General features: G+C 43.9%; 1 protein-coding gene across 1 annotated transcript; it reads left to right on the forward strand.

Annotated features, from left to right (window-relative positions):
• Window positions 1–10,795: 10,795 nt before the first annotated feature.
• HERPUD1 (homocysteine inducible ER protein with ubiquitin like domain 1) lies at window positions 10,796–16,596 on the forward strand. Its single transcript, XM_072117576.1, has 8 exons — window positions 10,796–11,040; window positions 13,210–13,287; window positions 13,377–13,433; window positions 14,279–14,403; window positions 14,495–14,596; window positions 14,884–15,219; window positions 15,715–15,820; window positions 15,980–16,596. Exons 1-8 carry the CDS (start codon window positions 10,906–10,908, stop codon window positions 16,124–16,126), a joined length of 1,086 nt encoding a protein of 361 aa, XP_071973677.1. The 5' UTR covers window positions 10,796–10,905; the 3' UTR covers window positions 16,127–16,596.
• The last annotated feature ends 4,341 nt before the right edge of the window (window positions 16,597–20,937 follow it).

The following is a 20,937-nucleotide window of genomic DNA, read 5'->3' on the forward strand; positions in this document are numbered from 1 at the left end:
CAAGGCACCAGATTGTTAGGGTGGTTTTCTGTTTGAATCAGACTTCTCCTTCATTCTGTCTACCTTGTCCCTCAGGAGCCTCCTATAAGTTCCCCTTCCTTCCCCTGCACATTTTATCTGTAGCTCTAGATACCAGCTGGTAACTGGCTCATGCAGCGTTTATTATTTCTGTTACCTTATAATGAATGACTGGACCATTGTAGCAGGACTTTTACCTCTACCGAATAGATTGTAAGCTCCGGGCCCTTGCTCCTATTTCATGAACTGTTAATCATGTAACTACACTGCAAAGTCTTGTTTTGTCTGTACATGTACCAGATGATTTGTAAGGAAGTGCTGTGGAATATGATGGCAGTCATGGTTATATTCCAGTAAAAAAGAACATTTCACATGAAAAGAAAGGACAAGACCTCGTGAGGGAACAGCTGGTTGTGACTAAATACCACATCTAAAAATGGTCACTACTGAAAGAAGAACTTTGAAACTGAAACATCTGTAGTTACAAGAACATGTTGACAGTTTCCTTGTTTATAGGTGATTATCCTTATCAATAATGTACCTATACTTGCCTTCACCTAGACTGTAAAGCAGACGCACAGGCCCATTCTGCCTCAGGTCAGAGAAGGAACACCATGGATGCTCTTTAGTCACTATTACAGGGGTACTCTTGTGAGCACAATTCTAGGGTCCTTTATATAAAGGGGTGTTGCAAATGGTTAGAAATGTTTTGCCAAAAATGGAATGTGCAACCAAAAATTCGCAACAAATCTGCAGTTATTCATCAAAAGTAGGCAAATATAAAGGTGACATATCAGGGACCTTTTACATGCGATGATAAGCTTGCTGTAACAAGTGTCAGATAAAATAGGAAGTTAGAACCCTTCTAATATGATTTGTCAGTAATCAATGGAGTAAAAAATGGAGATAATTCTTTTTCATTCTATTTTCTCTTCTAAAATACACTACTGCTGAAAAGTTTGTGTTTTCCATGAAAACTCAGACTCAAATGAGTTGAAAAATTAATAGAAAATATAGTCCAGACATTGATAAGGTTTCAATTTTTTTTTTCATTTCAAATAATAATTTTCATCAAAGCATGCTCCCTTTGCTGCAAATTGCTGACCTTTGGTGTTGTAGCTGTTAAAGGACACCTGTCATCAGGTCTCTGTCACTATTTCTATCACCTCCATCTCAGCTTTTATCTAGTTATTTCATGCATTAATCATTATAAAATCATCTATTCTTTATTATGTAAATGAGGCTGGTCACATGGTCAGAGGCAGTGATGTCACCCCTGTTACCCCTCCCCTCTCCCTGCTCAGATCTGTGTGTAATGTATAGTAAAGCATTGCTAGTGTCTGTGCTTTATCTGCTGACATGCTCTCCCTCCTAATACACATGTGTGAGACACAGACATCAGCTACACAAGTACCTGACATGTTCTGCTATTACATGGCTGCCTGGAACGGTTGTATCTCTCCTATACACACACACAGGCTGCAGGGGGCGCCAGCACCAGAAAGCATATGGAGGAGCCATAACACCATTATACCTCACACCATTATACAGGCTGTCTGTCATGTGTATAGGAGGATCTCATACACACACACACAGGCTGCAGGGGGCGCCAGCACCAGGGAGCACATGGAGGAGCCATTACACTATTATACAGGCTGTCAGTCAAGCACTGGGGGTGTGGCTGTGCCTCCCACTCATGAATAAGCTGGACAGCTTGAATATGATAATGACTCATTGGACATTTCACAGGTCATTTGCATACAGTTTAGGACGCCATTGCTTAAGTTTACAGGCATGTAGAGGGACAATGAAGGGATAGTTTATGAAAATATATTTAGATTAGGGGGTTATTTTGCCTGACGGGTTCTCTTTAATTTGCAGAGGTTATCTGGAGAAATTTCCCCCCATGTTTCCAGAATCCCCTCCCATAAGTCGGATTGGCTTGATGGACACTTTCTGCGTATCATACGTCAAGCTGCTCTCACAACAGCTCAATGGGGGTGAGATCTGGTGACTGGGCAACCACGCCATTACAGATAGAATACCAGCTGCTGCTTCTTCTCTAAATAGTTCATGCACTTATTTTCCATTCTTCCTGTCAGATGTCTGTGTTCTTTTACCCATATTAATCTTTTCCTTTTATTAGCCAGTCTCAGATATGGCTTTTTCTTTGCCACTCTGCGCTGAAGTTGCATCCTGGAGTCGTCTCTTCACTGTAGAGGTTTACACTGGTGTTTGGCGGGTACTATGTAATGAAGCTGCCAGTTGAGGACCTGTGAGGCGTCCGTTTCTCAAACTAGAGACTGTATTATTGCTTAGTTGTGCAGTGGGGCCTCCCACTTCTGTTTCTACTCTGGTTAGAGCCTGTTTGGGCTCTCCTCTGAAGGTAGTAGAGAACCATACACACTGTTCTAGGAAATCTTCATTTTCTTGGCAGTTTGATGCTTGGAACAGCACTCATTTCTAAGAACAAGAAAATACTGTTGAGTTTTACATGAAAGTTCTTTTTTTCTGGTCATTGTGAGAGTTTCAGAGAACAAACTGATGTTCCAGAATCAACCAGCTCAAATGAAGGTCAGTTTTATAGCTTCTCTAATGAGACAAACTGTTTTCAGCTGTGCTAGCATACTTAGCCTAGGGATTTCAAGGGTTTTCTGAGCATCCATTATCCTTCTTTATTTATGATTCATTTAATGTTAGCTTCATTGAAAGAAAATGTGCTTTTCTTTGAAAAATAAGGAAATTGCTAAGTGACCCCCAAACTTTTTAGCGGTAGTGCAAATACATTATTTGTGACCACACAATCCATTTACACAAGGAGATTTGCTGTGGTCAAATGATTATTGAAGGGGTTTTCCCATAAATGTCAATTATCCCCTATCCACAGGAAAAGCCATAAATATCTGGTTACAGGAGTCTGACTGCTGAGATCCCTCATGATCAGCAGAAAAGGGGGATCTTTTAACTTCACTGCAAGGCCGGCTTCCAGCATCATCTCATCCTATAAGCCAATCTGGAAGTCCTATAGAAGTGAGCACAGTACCAGTTTTTGATGATACCTGTGGGAAGGATATATGTAATTTATGAGAAAACACCTTTGATTTGTATACATAAGAAAATAAATAGGTTTTTTTTTTGTTATCAGTATTGATCCTGGACATATGTTCATTCGGCAATGTCAAGTGTAACACCCCTTGAAGCCTACCTCTGCAGGAAGGGTGTATGGTGACTTCAAACTCAATATGGCGCAGTGCCTCCACCCGAATCTTGCTTGAAGCTCTGTAGATAAGCAGGAGGGCTTTCCTCTTCTGCCAGGGGTTGACTCGGGAAACCCCTGCCTAAGCTTAATACACACTCACAATAGGTAAGGGTAAAACAACTTGGCAGGTTTATTGTGAGGGAAGGAATTAGGGATGAGCCAAGTGCAATGAATGCAAACAGGGAAAAGCATAAACAAGGATAACGTATTTGCAGATGCAGATTTTCTACTATAATGTACTGCTAGTGGCAATAAAGGGTCACTGCACTCCCCAGGCCTGGGAGGGATAATGGTGCAGAGGGTGCCCTTTAACTAATGAGCTCTGTGAGCAATAATGGGATAAATCAGAACACAACACAAATGACACCTGTCACTATCACACACTTTGCAGGTGACAACACACACTTTCTACGTGCACAGGATTACACTCTTATGCTGCAGCTATGCATATTACACAGTCCACTCGTTGGGGCCCTGATGCCGCGGACGTTGGCGCACTTTCTGTAAAGTTGGTGCACTTAATACTCTAAGTTCTCTTGGAAATTATTTTCTTGCAAACTCCTTACTAACAATAAAGTCTACTCACAACTCTGAGTAACTGCACCCAGGATTCTGCTTGTGGCTGGGACCAGGCACCTGGATGGTAATGGAGGGACAGGCAGGAACCTCCTGTGTGGTGGATGTGGAGACCTCGTGGTGATCAGGCTGTGGTGCAGAGGTGAAACCCCTCCAGCAGGTCCTCTTCTCCTCTGGGGCTGAGCTGCTGGGCTGTCTCGAGTCCTCTGCTGTGTCTCTCTCCCTTCTCCTTCCCACAATCTCTCTCCCATCAGCACTTTCTCCAGCAAATCCTCCTATCAGTGTCAGTGGCACAGAGCAGCAGGGATTGCTGGGAGATGTAGTCCAGTCGGCTCCTGAGGAGTAGGTGCTGCTAGCTGCTGGACTTAACCCCTGCTGCCCAGCAATTACATTGTCCTGTTCACCTGTTGTGCTCTTAGCAGGGGTTACACTAGTATAACCATTCATATGGCTTTTTTTCAAGGACCTAAATTGAAATGGCATAAGATAAAGGGGGGACATTTATCATACACCAGCGTACCTCACCTCTCTGGTCCCACTAGATACATGAAGAGGTTCCAGCCTATTCATGTATCTGGTGGTCAGATGCACAGCGTATTTCAATGCTAGGTCTAACCTGGCATAGAATTGTGCAATTAATTAGCGACAGTTCAGCTAGAACAGTCATTAATTGTAGCAAGTGTACAGGCACGGGTCTAGCACGTCCCTGTCGGCCCTCTCCTCAACTGGCCACGTGAAGGCGGAAATAATCACAATTACTGGCAGTTCACTAACAAGTCTGATTATTTTACAATTATTTTTTAGTTCTCTGGCATAGAAGCCCTGATAAATGTCCCCCATGGTCTCAGGAGACATTGTGGGACACCCTTAATATGTTTTGGTACCTGCATGTCAGCTGTAGAATGTGAGATGTATGTGAGAAGAGATCAAGGAACAGTTATTACACATTCCATCTAATGCAGAACATAGAGGTCGATATTACTATGTTATCAGCAATTTCAGAGCACTCTCTGCCTTTCCCCTACTAAATTCTATTATTGTACTCGGATGAGTTGTTTGTAAACTAAGTGTAATCTCTCCGCTACTGGTTACACTATGAAGGCTCTTAGAGATCTCTCAGGAGACTGCACTGCAATACTTTGCATAACTGTCATCAGCACCTGCTAGAGAAACTAGATGTCATTACCACACAATGGCTTTATCTTTTTTAACAATATGTGCATTGATTTTTGTTATTGCATATGTTTATTGGGCCTATAGTATATAACATGCAATGTATAATTAAATGTATTTCTTAAAGGAAATCTATCACCTAGAACAGTGATGGCGAACCTTTAAGAGACTGAGTGCCAAAACTACAACAAAGACCTGCTTATTTATCACAAAGTGCCAACACAGAAATGTAATTTGTGATTTATACTCCCTTCTCTGTCACAGCTTTCATTGATACCAGCTCCTGAGGACACCAATAAAGCAGGAAATAGTCCCAGGTAGAGCTGTCACTTTAATATAGCTCTGTGCACAGCAAGTCCTGGGCTGTCTGGGACTGCAGGAAGATACCTGGAGTCATCTCTGGTGATGGCCTGAGTGCCCACAGAAAGGGCTCTGAGTGCCACCTCTGGCACCAGTGCCATAGGTTAGCCATCACTGACCTAGAATCTACGTACTTAACAAGGTAAATTTTATATACTGTGATGTGATCCAAGGTGATAACTGATTGTCATATGAGGGTTCAGGAAGGAATTTTTCTCTCTGAGACTGAGATCCCTGGTGGTGATGGGGGTTTGTCTTCTTATGGTTCATTAGGTTGTGGTCCTCCATGGGCCACAACTCCCATCATTTAGTGTTGTTTACAATCTGTTCTGGTTAATGGCTCCTCTGCATATTCCTCAGCCGTTCTGATTATTTAATCACACAGCAGCACAGAAGTGTTACAGCAGTCATTGTAATATATAAGTGGACACATGCAATGTTTCCATGTGTTACCCCTTTTCTGATTGTTTTTAAAGAAGTATTTTACTGTGCCATGCAACCATACGTACTAATGAGAATCTGCATTATTTGGGGACATTATGACTGCACTTTAGGTTACTGATGGGATCTGCTATGGAGCACTTTTCTTGGTACTGTGGCTGGCAATGTATGGGGACATGTGACTGTTTTGTAAAGTAATATGTGTATGATTGCATCCAGGGGCGTAACTAGAAGAAACTGGGGATCTTAGCAGAATGATGCATGGGGCCCCCATTCCCTTAAAAAAATATACATATTTTAAAAGTCAGACATATTTATACACTCATTTACATTATATACTTATATACACACACATAAAGTTCTACACTCATACACAGATTAATACACTCTTACACACATGTACAAACTCATATGTACACATTTATGTACTTATATATATTTATACGTACATTATATACAAACTACACAGTATATACACACAGTATGTACACCTCCATACATTTATACACACATATAGTATATACACATCATATACACATATTCTGCCTAGTACATACACATTATAAACACAAAGTATTTTTGCATAAAAACCTTCAAACAAAAGTTTCCAGGGTTTTGAAAAGAACACAGGCGCGGGGCAGGTACAGACTGTACGCACCCACTCCGCTGTTGGCCGCTCTCCTCCACACCCACTTGAAGGCAAGAAGGTGGCGTAGTCACATAATAATCGGAAATTCTTGCAGTAGACCAATGGCCGGTAGGGTAGACAGCTTTTATTAGTTGGAAATAGGAGGGAGAAGCGTGTCCTCAGGTAGAAGGACTACAAAAAGTTCGCAAAGTTAAGGGTTTCATTCAAACCTTTAGGAGCCACCGTGTCTAAGAGGAAAATCCATCTAACCTCCCTTTGTAGGATGGTTCTGTCCCAGTCCCCCCCCCTCGGGGGTCTCGGGACTGCCTCAATGCCATGAAACTGGTGGCGATGCAGCCATTACATCCGAAACTCCCTGTAACAATTGATCTTCCTAGCCAGGTAGATTCGCGTTCTTCACTATAGTGACTCCGGACCAGACGGTCTTTGAGGGAACGACCTTTCCTGTATGTCACTGTAGGTCTCGAACTGATAACATCCTCAATGTCAGGGTCCATCAAAAGAATATCCCAGTGCTTTTCCAATGTCTTGCCCCATTATTGAAAGTGGTAACTAGTCTGATTGTCTTATCCTCATTCGTTTTCATCTGTTTCCTCAGAATGTCCCCCCTATCTTTATGGAGAGCATCCCGAAAGGCAGACCTCAGAATTTTGTCAGGATAGCCCTTATCCCTAAATCTTTGGCGTAGGTCCCCTGCCTGTTTAAGGAAAGTTCTGGTGTCTGAGCAGTTCCTCCTAAGACGGAGGTACTGCCCTCTAGGGATGCCACGTTTCAGAGGAACTGGGTGGCTACTTTCCCATCTTAACAGTGAGTTTGTTGAGGTGGCCTTCCTGTATACCTCTGTTGATAGGGCACCTCCAGCCTCTTGGGTGATGGACACATCCAAAAAGGGGAGATTCCGCGTAGAGCTCTTGTGTGTAAAACGTAGCCCTATTGGGTTAGTGTTGAGTTGTTGCACGAACCCTGCAAAATCTATGGGGGAGCCCTTCCAGATCACCAGTACATCATCGATGTACCTGTACCAGGCTTCCACCCTTGTAGTATCCAGGCCCGACTCCTCCCACCAGCCCAGGAGCAAATTGGCGTAGGTTGGCGCACACGGCCAACCCATCGCCGTGCCCCTGAGCTGGTGGTAGAAACGTCCATTAAATAAAAAGAAATTCCTGGTGAAGCAAAACTCAAGGGCCTTAAGGATGAAGTTGTTATGCCCTTCATGTTGCCTCCCTCGGGACCTCAGGAAGTGGGCCACTGCTTTCAGGCCCATCTCGTGGGGTATGGACGAATATAATGCTTCGACGTCCACGCTACCTAGGAGATGTTCGTTCTCCAAGGTCATCCCTTCTAGCTTGGACAGCAAGTCCAGTGTGTCTCTAGTATATGAAGGGAGTGCGACCACAAAATCCCTTAGTACCTTGTCTAAATATACTCCCAAGTTTTAGGTGATGTTATCTACCCCCGACACGATGGGGCGTCCCTTCAGTGGGCATAGCCCCTTTATGAATTTACGGCAGACTGTAAAAGGTTGCCACCACAGCTTCACTTACAGCTGAAGATTGCAGTCTGGGACTATAGAAATAGCATACAGAGAGCTTCACCAGAGGTCACAGTGGGCAGAGGGGTCTGTCTGTAACTATGGGTCGTCTGTAAGTCGGGTGTCCTTAAGTAGGGCACTGCCCGTACTGGATCAATATACAAAATGGCTCATCGAGCATTTTCTCATGTAAATATGACACCAGTCAAACCTGAAAGAAGGTAATGGCATTCCCCTAGCAGCAGAATATAAATCCTGCAAGACATAGAGAATTCTTCAAACCACGATAGAGTTCAAGGTGTTGACTCTAATATTCTCAGAAATCATTCTCAACCGACCACGGGTGCGGGTGCTGCTCCCAAGTTTGCAGTGCGGGAGCACGATGCAACCGAAGACCCTAGGGAGATCCCGATCCTCCAAGCAACAAGCTAAAGCAATGCAATGCAGTGGCGAGGAGAGTTGGAACTGCCGATAGCTCTACAGACCTGGCAGCCATAGGATTGTCAGCTCTGATGAAACAGCTTTTCCCCTGTAACAGCTAAAAAAACAGAAAATAAAAAAAAAATGTAAAAATTAAAAATGTCCACCTCCTCCTACAGCATCTTCCTCCTATCCCCCAGCCTGCTCCAGCATCCTCCTGTCCTCCAGTCCCCCTGTCCTCTATCCTCCTCCTATCCTGTCCTTCTTCTGTCTCCCTGCCTCCTCCTCCTGTTCCCCAGCCTCTCCTGTCCTCTATCCTGCTCCTGTCCTGCATCCTCCTCCTCCTGTCCCCCCAGCCTCCACCTGTCCTTCAACCTCCTCCTTCTATCACCAACCTGCTCCAGCCTCCTCCTGTCTTCCAGCCTCATCCTCCAGTCCTTCAGCCTCCTCCTGTCCTCCTCCTCCTGTCCCCCCAGCCTTCACCTGTCCTTAAACCTCCTCCTTCTATCACCCAACCTGCTCCAGCCTTCTCCTGTCCTCCAGTCTCATCTTCCTGTCTTCCAGCCTCCTCCTCCTGTCCCCCAGCCTCCTCCTATCCTCCAGCCCCTTGTCCTCTATCCTCCACCCGTCCTTCAGCCTCCTCCTCCTTTAGTAGCCTCCTCCTGTCCCCCCAGTCTTCCCCTGTCCTCCAGCCTCCTCCTCCTTTCCCCTAGACTCCGCTCTGATCAAACATCTTTTCCCCTGTAACAGCTAAAAAAACAGAAAGTAAATGTAAAAATAAAAAATGTCCTCCTCCTACTGCAGCATCCTCCTGTCCTCTAGTCCCCCTGTCCTCTATCCTCCTCCTATCCTGTCCTTCTTCTGTCTCCCTGCCTCCTCCTGTTCCCCAGCCTCCTCCTGTTCTCCAGCCTCTCTTGTCCTCCATCCTCCTCCAGCATCCTCCTCCTTCTGTCCCCCCAACCTCCATCTGTCCTTCAACCTCCTCCTTCTATCACCCAACCTGCTCCAGCCTCCTCCTGTCTTCCAGCCTCATCCTCCTGTCCTCCAGCCTCCTCCTGTCCCCCAGCCTGTTCCTATCCTCCAGCCCCTTGTCCTCTATCCCCCTCCTGTGCTTCAGCCTCCTCCTCCTTTAGTATCCTCCTCCTGTCCCCCCAGTATTCCCCTGTCCCCCAGCCTCCTCCTCCTTGCCCCTAGACTCCACCTACTGTCCTCAGGCCTCCTCCTGTCCCCAAGCCTTCTCCAGTATCCTCTTCATCCTCCTGTCCCCCAGCCCCCCTGTCCTCTATCCTCTTTCTCCTCCAGCATCCTCCTTCTGGTCTCCAGCTTCCTCATATTGTGGCCCCCTGTCCCCTGGTATTAAACACAAACCCTATAACTAACCTTACTTGCCCCCCCCTGCATCATCTCTCTCCTGTCCTGGGCTCGGACTGACTCGCAGAGGGGGTGGAGCTACTTCCTCATATGATTCGTGCAGACATCACAGAGTGCGTCGGCCGGGCCATGCGCACGGAGATGTGGCGATCCTGGCGCCGGCCTGAAGAAAGAAGATGTGGCGGTCCTGGCGTTGGCCTGAAGAAAAAAGAGGCGCTGCAGACGGAGCTGCACGGACCTGCCACAAACATGAAGATGGAAGCTGAGCTGCCCAGGCCGTCGGAATGGTGAGTACTGAGTTTATTTTTTTTACGGCTGGCAGGTTATATACTACTGGGGGCTTCCTGTATACTACAGGGGGCTGTCAGGCTATATATTACAGGGGGCTGGCAGGCTGTATACTGATCCAAACAGTACTACAGTACCTGATCCAAACAGTAACACATGTGGTTTTGGAGGCCTGTGGAGCCTAGGACTGCTCTTTTAAGATTATTTGGTGGGTCCTACACCTTAGCCAGGATTGGCTAGGTTACCACATTGCTAAAGTAAAGGTTTGCAGTGTAATGATTGGCGGTTCTGTGAAATGGATATGTGATAGCTTTAATCTTACTTTGAATATATTCTTATTACAATGTAAAAGTAGCATGACAATTTAACATGCACAGACTTCTGCTTTTGAGCTAAATTCCTTCTCAGTCAGGAAGATTAATACTTGTTCTGTTCTACATTCCTTTCCCCTCTCCAGAGGCCACAGCATTGTAAACAATCAAATCCAACATGGCGGCGCAATAGCCTCTTGTTCCCACTACGCGTGCGTGACGAGAGCCACCTCCGGAATTTTCTTTGCTCTGGTCTTTTCCTTTTGGATTGCATCAGATACGCCCCGCCTACTGTCAATCTTATCCTAGCTGATTGGTACACGTGTGGCCACGAGACCTACGAGTGGCCAATCCTCGCCAGCCACACACTGTTTTGGTTACCAGAACGTGGCTATAAAAGCAGTAACGCGTCAGCCCCGGGGTTATTGCCTGTCTCTGAGCGCTCTGTGTATAGCGGAAATAGCGGGTGAGGACTGTGTGACCGGAAGTGGCGTGTCCTTGATCTATAATGGCGGACGGAGAAGTGACATTGTTAATACGCAGCCCCAGCCTGAAGCAGGAGGAGCGGGAGGTGACGGCGCCTCGTACCTTCACTGTGCGGGACCTGAAGTCGCAGCTGAGGCGCGAGTTGCCGGGACATCCGGTAAGAGCCAGACCCCTGTGCCCCCGAGGGAGGGCCTGACACATTGCGTCATAGTGTGCGATGGAACTACAAGTCCCAGCATCTGCTGTGCTGCTGAGTAGTCCCTCTTATCGTTTGCTCCAGCTGACTGTACTGCCTTTCATGGCGGTGTCTCATCTGTCCCTATGATATCCCCATAAATCTCCAGTCTACATGAAAACCGGCCTCCTGCCATGTTTTCTGCCGGGTGATGGCTCTGCTTGTTGTCAGTGAATGTCCACCCTATCAGATTGCTTAGCTTTCTGCAGGTAGTCGGCCTCTAAGTGTGAACCGGAATGTGTTCACTGACAGGAAGCAAAGATTGTGAAACAAAAGCTGATTTTATCATGTTACAGAATGTATTATGTAGTAATTCTATTTACAAGATTCAGTATTGTTATACATTGTATGATGTAACATCAACCCAACAAAACCTCTTAAAATCCAAAATGTGATGAATGCTTGGTTGTCCCAGCTGGACCTGCTCATAAAGACTTAACCAGCTGTCGTGACGCTGAGTACAGTCTACTGCCCTCTGTTATCAGCCATTCCAGGAGTTGGATGAAGCTGTCAGTAATACTTTATAGATTTACTTGTTGTCAGTGAATGTTTGCATACAGAGGAATGTCTGCACTGACAGAGTCCTTAGTCTACTGGTTGTCAGCCTCTGAATGTGCTCTGACAGGAAGCAGAGATTTTGAAACAACTGCTCATTGTACTCTAGTATGTAACTGAATCAAATGCTCCCACTTAACCAGAGTTTGTATCTGCTAGTGGTGACACTTGTTTCCCTGCTTGAAAGGATTTTATAACTAAATGAAAATGTATTAAAACTGTGGGATCCAATAATATCAATAGTCCTCCCCACTCCCTGTTCAGTTCTCCATTTCCTAGTGTCTTCTTAGGTGGTTGTTGGGATAGATACCGAATAGTTTGCCTGTAAAGTCTTTTTAAGGCATATACTATACAGCTGCCACAACATCATGATCTTTAGCTATGTTGTGCCGATGTGTGTAATGTATTTTGTGGCCAAGTCATTTAGGCTAGAGTTGCATGGCCAGATGGCAGCCCTGTGGCCCCCTGTAGATGTCTAGTCTCTATGGATACTTTAAGCCCTTGGAGGAGGGATGTGTTCTTACAGAGTTTAGGATGATGCAAGAGTTTCCACTAACCTCATCCCCGGCTAATTGGAGCTCAGCCGTAAGTCTATGGGATGATCAGAGGAAGATGTCTGCTTTGGATTTGAAACTCACAGATGACACTAAAAGAAATTTACCACTTTACCAAAGTTACAAACCTCTACAGATACTCACCCATCCTCTTCATCCTGATCCCTGTGGTGGTTTTTGCTAATCTTGACACATCCCCTAGAAAAGAGACTTCTTAAAAGCAGACCAGCGTGTCGGACAGCTCTGCCACCTACTCCTGTCTGCTTTTTAGGAGTCTCTTTTCTAGGGGATCCCGCCTGTCAAGATGGAGGGTAGCTGTTAGTTTGGCTTCTTAAAGGTAATCTACCACTTCATTAACATAACAAATGGGAATAACTGCTCCTCTCTGCCTGTCAGAAGTCCTGAGCCATGTGAGGAAATTTCCATAGTTACTGGCCAGAGATGAGATCCAATTATGTATTGGCAACAATTGCCACGTTGCCTTTGTCACTTGTTCTGGACAGACGTGGCATTGATGATTCTAAAACCTGCACAACAAGCTTGATAAACAAACAGACCGGTATACAAAGTACAGACGACTGATGTGCGGACCATATGTAACTGCAATATGTCAAGTTGGATTCTCTCTCCACTCTGATAACTTTGTTTGCTGGTTATAAAACTTGATATCCAAAGAATGAAGAGGTTACAGAAGAGACACCTAGCTGGCTGGCACTGCATGTTAACCCTGGGTTCCTTAGAATAACCACAGGCCAGTACGAGTTGGCCTCCACTGGTTCTACCATCTCCATTCAGGTATAGATGCAGAGCTTTGTGGATGTGAGAATGGAGGATCAGCAGTCACATAATCTTGGTTTACCTGAATTGTTGGACCCCATGTTGCTATTCTGTACATACTATTGAACAATGATGTGAAAACTTTAACGTGATGAATTGCCATTCTTAGGTGATACATTGATAACCCTCTTGTTTTCCATTGCAGATGGAACATGAACAGAGGCTGATTTATTCAGGAAAGCTGCTGCCTGACCATCTGAAGCTAAATGAGGTCCTATCCAAGGTAAAGATCTGCTCACTGTGAAATGGCCAGTTATTGATTGTAGACTGGAGAAATTTGCAACATCACCCATAATCTTCTTTGTTTTGTAGGAAAGGCGCCATGTATTGCATCTTGTATGCTCCTTTAGAAGTACTCTGCCGAATCAGGTACAGCTTGTTGGCCCTTTAGCTCTAAAACTAACTTTTTTTTTTTGTCTATCCCTGTATTACAATAAGGCCACAGTGTGACGTTGACAGTCAAATAATGTGGCTAAAAATTGCAGTATAGCACAACCTTCAACTAATTTGAGGATATGGATGTTTTAAGTGAACCTGTTGGGGTGATTTGGGGCACTAATCACCCACAGATCCTTGTGGACAGGTGGCGAAGTGTCCCATATTGGGCTACATTAATGTGTGTAGACACAGGTCTTGTTGTCCACACTTTCAGCAGTAAACCTCCTATACGTACAAACCCCTTTTCCCTACTGCTGTAATGACGAATAAAATGAGTTATACTTGCATTGAACCATAGCTCTTCTCACCTGCACAGTTGGTCAGTGAGGTGTAGTACACCCCAGCTTCACTGCACTTGGACTGCAGGTACAGTACATGTACAATGAAGCTAGGAACACCAGAGATAAACCCAAGCACTTCTACTTCCTTTAAGAACTCCAATGTGTATCTTTTGTTTTGCTATATAGTGGCTACATGTCAAATTTGGACACTAAATCATAAGGACCTGTAGTTGGTTTGGTGTCCCAAATTTCTTGCCTTAATCGCAATGGTTTCATGTTGTATTTGTTTACTACCCCTTTGTTTACTATGATGGTTTGCAAAAAGTCTGTGTAGCCTTTTTCTCCTTGGTTGCCTCACGGGATCACTGCTATCACAATTACATTGCACCTTGTCACCATGCCATGACAATGTATTGCAGTAGTTTTGCATGTAACTAATAGGTATAGCAGGGTCATTTAGATATTTCTTATAAACCTTTACTCATTTGTTTGCAGGCTCAAGAGGGCAAACAGGCAGCAGGTATTACAACTACTACACCCGATGCCGCTCCTCAGGCAGAAGGCATAAGACAACGGAATGTCCCTCCAAGGTCTCCTATAGCACAAATGGACACACCCAGGTACTTCTGCCACACATGACACATGTTACACATTTGTGCTACTGCTACCTTCTATAACTGAACTAACCATTATATTTATACTCCTCCCAAGGTCTGAAGGAACAAGTTCTGCATTTTCTCCATACTCTATATACAGCCCCCAGCAGATCATGTGGCTGCAGCAAATGTATGCCAGACAGTACTACATGCAATAGTAAGTTTTTTTTACTTTTTTATAAAAGGTTATATACAGATTTATGATAGAAATGACTCCTATGTTAGGATAATGTTCTTGGCTCTATTGGAAGCTCACATAGAAGTAAATGGGAAGCTCTGCAAGCTAGCCATGTCACCAAGAAGAATGAGGGTGGAGAGAGCTCTGTCCTGGACATGGGCCGTGGCTCTCAAAGGGATTCCACCTCCCATTTATAAATGTCATTGAGGGAAAACCTGATGCATAAATGTGCTTCCAATTCTAATCCCTTATTTGACCCCTTCTAGCTACGCTGCTGCCACAGCCTCCAGTTCTCCATCCCAGAGAAGACAGGAAATACCAGTTGTACCTCCTGCTGCTCCAGACCCTTTGCCTCATCCTTTTGCAGCTGCCAACCAGGCTCCCAATCCAGAAGTTCCTGCCCCAGTCAATCCAGTAGCTAACCAGAACCTGCGTATGAATGCTCAAGGAGGCCTGGTCGAGGAAGAAGATGACTTGAACAGAGACTGGTTGGACTGGGTGTACACAGCTGCACGCTTTTCCATCTTCCTCAGTATCCTCTACTTTTACTCCAGCCTAAGCCGATTCATGATGGTCCTTGGGGCCATGATTCTGATGTACCTGTGAGTATCCATCACCTTGTAAGGCATATCCTATAGAAAGAGCTTTGCAACTAAACTGTAAAGTGATAATTCTGCTTAGTAGTGAGGTTTTATGTTATAGGGCTACTGGGTGTCATGCCGATGTAGACAATTCAACAAGACGGAAAGTGTTAATGGCTCTGCTTATTATTCCTCCTACGAATGAAATATATACTTTGGATCAAATCACTGGCAGTTAGAGGTTCTAAAATCTAAAGCGCCAGTAGGTGTCAGGGTGGAGAAGGAAAGGGGCAAGTTATATTTTATAAAACTGTTGAAGGATTAAGTTTTATTAATAAAATGGAACTCTTTCCTTCGCCACCATGACCCCCTTCTGGTTCTATTGACTGCTACAAATGTGGTGCACACCTGTAAGTGTTTTTACATTTTTGTAATTTTAGAACTGAAACTGAAATAATGGATGCAGTGTGAAGTATGGATTAGAGGTTGATGCTGATGCTTTTGCTTCTATTTTAGGCACACAGCAGGATGGTTTCCCTTTAGACAAAGACCACCACAGGAAGTTGCGGCCCCTGCCCAACAACCAATCCTAAATCAACAGGATCCTAACAACAATTTGCAGGTGAGCTTCTTAGCTGTAGGTTTGGATATAGATATATCCTCCCTCAAGGGGATTTAAATGGATTATCGAGTATGTGCTTTTATATTTTTTTTAAAGCTCAGTAGAAGATGTTCAATGCCCTATGTTGTAGTCAAGTAATATGGTCTTCTCTTTTTGCAGGAGAATGATCCAGCTGTAGAAAATGTGCCCAATGAAGCTGCAGCTGTCACCCTTCCAACATATTCATTTGTATCCACCGCCTGGGTGTTTTTCAAAACTTTTTTTGCATCTCTGATCCCAGAAGGACCGCAAGCCATGGTTCAGTGAAGGTGGAAAAAGAGACCTTTGGAATACTGATATGGACTTTGAACTGCATGCTTCTAGTCTTCCATCCTTTAAAAGGCCAATTATCAGCCGAAGAAAGGAATTGATGCTTTGTAGTGTTCTGAGGAAGACTATCTATGTGATGGATTTCCTACATAATGCATACTGTTTATTTTCCAGTCCAAAGATGTGTATGCAATTATAAATCTGAGCAGAGCCCCCTCTGCTCATGTCATTTGATTCCTTGTGGAATATCTGGATAATTTACACTAATTGTAGTGTTAAAGTTTACAACCAGTAAAAAATCTAGCATACTGGTCTGTCTTGCTTTGGGTTCTGTCTGCTGTGGTGCAGATTTTTACCATAACTGGTATGCTATTTTGCATTTCAAAAAAAAAAAAATCTTTGTGCGTATATTTCATGCACAAGTCTGCACTTTAGTGAAAACTTTCAATAAATTGAAATGCTTTGTATGGTGTGTTAATTGGTGTAATTTATGTAAATGTGCTCTATGGACCACTGCTCTTTTGACACATTTCACCAGGTTTTCACCAATGCTATGGATTCACCAATGCTGGTTATAGCTTGCTGATGGTGGGGGGTCTCAATACTTTATGTGGTTTTCCAGTACTGAAGTACCAGCCGCTCGCTGAAATCATAGGGCCACATTTATCACTTTTGTGCGCCGAAGTGTAGTAGTTGCGCCTAAATTCTGGCGCAGTGTTTTGCCAGAATTATCACAAGCTACAACCATCTGTGATAAGTATATTTTCTGCCTCTTATTAATCACTTTACTTTAACACAGTTTAGGCGCAATTTTGGCGCAGTTTAGGCGCAATGTTAGATTCAGGCTCTTACATGTGATCCTGCTACAAGATCCTCTCTGCTTCTTCCACAGCCCAGAATGAAGATAACACTCACAGCAGCACCCAGGTGTGTGACACCCTGCACCCAGTGACCTCCTCAGCAGTGGCTTCTCCTGGAGGGGGATCCCCCAGTGCTGGTCTCCTGCTGCACCCCTGTAATTCTGCACAGTATCCCCCTCAGACACTGTGCAGAATTACATGGGGGACACTTGTTTGTAGCATCTGCAAACTTGTGCAAAGTTCTGCTCTCTTGCTGTGAGCTCAGCGTTTTGCAGAATATTTTGTAAATAGAAGGTGATGAACTGTAAATAGAGTCTGCAGCTCCTGTCTGTAATGTATCTATTATATGTTCCAGTGTCTGGCTGAGCTTTGCTGCTAGAAATGAGCTCTTCTGCAAAGGGGCTCAGTGCTTTCTTCTCAGATAACGCCACCTTCGGGCTGGAGTGTTTTTGCGCCTAAATGAGAACGTTGCAAGTGATGAATATCATTAGGCGCAGCAAAACATCTGGATTGGTAAGATAGATGAGGGAAAGCTGCTTATTTTTGCTGTGCGGCTAGTTTGGCGTTTAATCGCAAAAATGGCGCAAAAACGGTGCGCCTGAATGAAAAGGCGAAAAAACGAGTGATAAATGTGGCCCATAGTGTGCACATAGAACGTCAGCTAGCGGCTGACGTCATGATCCCTGCAACAGACAACCCGGGGAAACTGAGCCGATACTGGAGAATCGTTGTATAGAAAAGGACCTGCTTGGGAGGTGTTGGAAGGGGAGTACACTTTTTTTTTTTTTTTTTTTTTTTTTTTTCCCTTGACTCTAGTAGAAGCCCAGGTGGGTTTTTTCAGCACTTCTTGTTCATAATACAAATGCTGTATAAACTCCAGTATAAGCCAAGGTTATACGGTATTTGTATTATGAACCAGACATACCTTGAGAATGCTGCAGCTACACTGATGCAGAAGCCTGAGTGGTTTTTCTTCAAAAAACAATGATAAAATTCAGGGCCATTTGGAAAGCTGGTTTGCATGCTGGCTGCCAATAAGCTCATTATGGCTGCCAATAAGCTCATGGAGCTTCCTGAACTATCCAGAAAGGTCTAATCAAGCTGAGCTGGATGACTCATATACAGCAGCTGGGGGGGTGGTGCAGTGATTGATTACTTCTGCCTGTCGGGCACAACAGTGCAAGAGGAGAACTACAGGGCTGCCACAGGATTCACAATCTCATTATCCAGAACTTTATCATTGTATCAGCAGAACCACTCAGCTCAGGGATTAAACAAGATGGGTTTCTGCATCAATGTCACAACAGCATGCTCAAGACACGCAGCGATAAGTGTGTTCCTCCTCTTTCCCATTCTGTAGATATGAAGAAATATATTTGACAAACTTTTTAATATCCTTGGAACACCACATTTTGACTGACTAAAATGGCAGAAATTTCCACTGAAAAGTTAATATAACCGGATTGTTCTGGGATCCCAGGAAGAGGAAGGGACCAGTTTCCTTCCTGTAACTGTTAATTCATTTTGTTAATAACAAATGTCTGCAGAAGGCATCCCAAATCCTCCTTACCAAGGTAGTTGCCTACTACAACAGGTCTGACTGGTTCTACAAGTAGATATCTCTCCAGGCACATTGCATGATGCTTTGTAACCCTATAATTGCTGTTCCCTGCAGCTTCATGTGTGTCCCAAGTGAGTTTGATGGTTCTGATACACATTTAATAGGTGCTGGTAACCCCCAGACATACATGCTTGGTGTGTGGGTTGTCTATGAAAATGAGTCATCTCCAGCAAAAATATCTAAAGCATATTGAAAGATTATATTAGTTGGAGTGCACAATGGATATTGCTGTTGGTAGGAGTTTCCTAGAAACCCCTCAAATTTGCGGCATGTTACTAGGTCAGACCTGCCTGGAGTCAGTAAAGCTAACCGCTTAGTTGTCTGCCATGATTTTGTCTTGGGAATTAGAAGGCTCAATCCATACTTTCTTTACACCAGCACTTGTACCTTAATCTGGTGAATACAGCAGTCAGTCTATGGGTGATGGTGTGGCGTTTTTGGCCCGTTTTCAAGCAGTCCGTGAAACGCATGCTTTTTGACCAGTTTCAGTTAAGATAATTGGTCAAACCTGTCAAAAACGGATGTTTTCAAAAAAACGCATGCATTTTTTTTAAACGGCTGCTTAAAAACGGGCCAAAAAAATGCGTTCAAAACGCCACATGTGTCATCACACTAAGGCCGGTGTCACATTAGTCAGTGATCTCAGATGTGTGAGAAGTGCCGTGCCACTGACATATCAATATTCTGGCAACTGAACTGCTTACATAATATTGATGATATGTTGCAGTTCTTGTTTCTCCGATATGCAGCAGAGCCAACAGTACAGCGGCTGCTCTGCTACATCGCAATATTCTACAAGGAGATCAGTTCGTAGTAGGGCACTTTTCATGTCCGTGAACATGGTCTAATGTGAAACTGGCATATGGTTAAGAGCTTTCCTTCAGGAGACTTTGCCAATTAAGGTGTTCTGTAAAATGTATTTGCATATTTCCCAGACTTCTTTTAACCCTTAAGACCTGGCCCTTTGTTTTTTCATTTCCATTTTTCACTCCCCACAATCAAAAATCTACTTTTTTTTTTTAACACTTAAAGAGCTGTGCGATGGCGTGTTTTCTGCGTAACAAATTGCACTTCATAAGGACCATAATTATTATTCCATGTCGTGTATGGGGAAGTGGGGGGAAAAATCCCAAATGCAGTGTAATTAGTGAAAAATGCATTTGCGCCGGTTTCTTGTGGGCTTGGATTTTACGGATTTCAATTTGTGCCTAATAAGACTAAGAGCCACAAAGACAAATGAGATGTAAAAAATACTCATAACAAGCGCAGAGAAGGGGGAAATAAGATAAATGAGTCTGATCCCACATGTGAGAAACAGCATTGAGTGTCACTCCAGCTCCTCTGGGAGAGTTAAAATTAAACTCAAATTCAAATTTCCCTTTCCCTGGACCTGATATATAACAAAATAAACATCTGATTTTGACCTATCAAAATATAAAAATGGTTATTCCCCGCGCTGAACCACATAACGGAAAATATTGCCCAAATGTCCGAAACGCTACACTTACACCATTTTACATAACATAAAAAAAATGTATAAAAAGTTATCAAAATTTGGTATCTCCATGATCATACTGACCCAAAGAATAAAGTAGACGAATTTGGAGCGCACGGTGAATATCGTAGAAACTGAGCCTACAAAGTGACACATTAGGATTTTTTCCAGCTTCCCAGTACACTGCATATAATAATAAATTACGTCACTGAGAAGTAACCTTTGTTATGCAGAAAAGAAGCCATCACACAGCTCTGTACACGGAAAAAATGAAAACGTTTTAGAGTTGAAGGTGTGGAGCGGAAAAACGCTGCGTCCTTTCCACATTGTGTTGTATAAGTGTGATGTCTGCAGGTTCTTGGGTCAGGTTAATATACTATGGCACAAGCTGGGAAATCTGGTGCTTCCTCAAAATGAAGATCATGAAGCAAGTAAGTGTTTTAGTGAATTTTATTGAAAGCTTGTGATGACTGTTTTGTTAGGCCAGTAAGGACATAACCCTAGGATGAAGTAGTGCCTGATGTGTTTCTGCACCTAATAATTTGCATACTGATATCATGAATGTTAAATTGCTTAGCAGGTCATTAACCCCTGTTAACCCAACAGTCCTAACTTTATGACGGGGAGTGGATTTCCTTGACTAGTACAATAGTTCTGGGAATATGAATGACCCTTCTTAGAAAGGAAAACTAAAAACCGTCTGAACCTCAACTGCCCCATTACGTGTTTTTGGGTTGTTAACCTTCAGTGAACTGTGCAGATGTGTAACATTTTTCAATCTTATTTTGTGTGGCCCATTTCCAGCAATTGTTACCAATAGATAACCTGATGC

The sequence above is a fragment of the Engystomops pustulosus genome, chromosome 7 (genome assembly GCF_040894005.1).
Source record: "Engystomops pustulosus chromosome 7, aEngPut4.maternal, whole genome shotgun sequence".
Classification (NCBI taxonomy): Eukaryota; Metazoa; Chordata; class Amphibia; order Anura; family Leptodactylidae; genus Engystomops; species Engystomops pustulosus.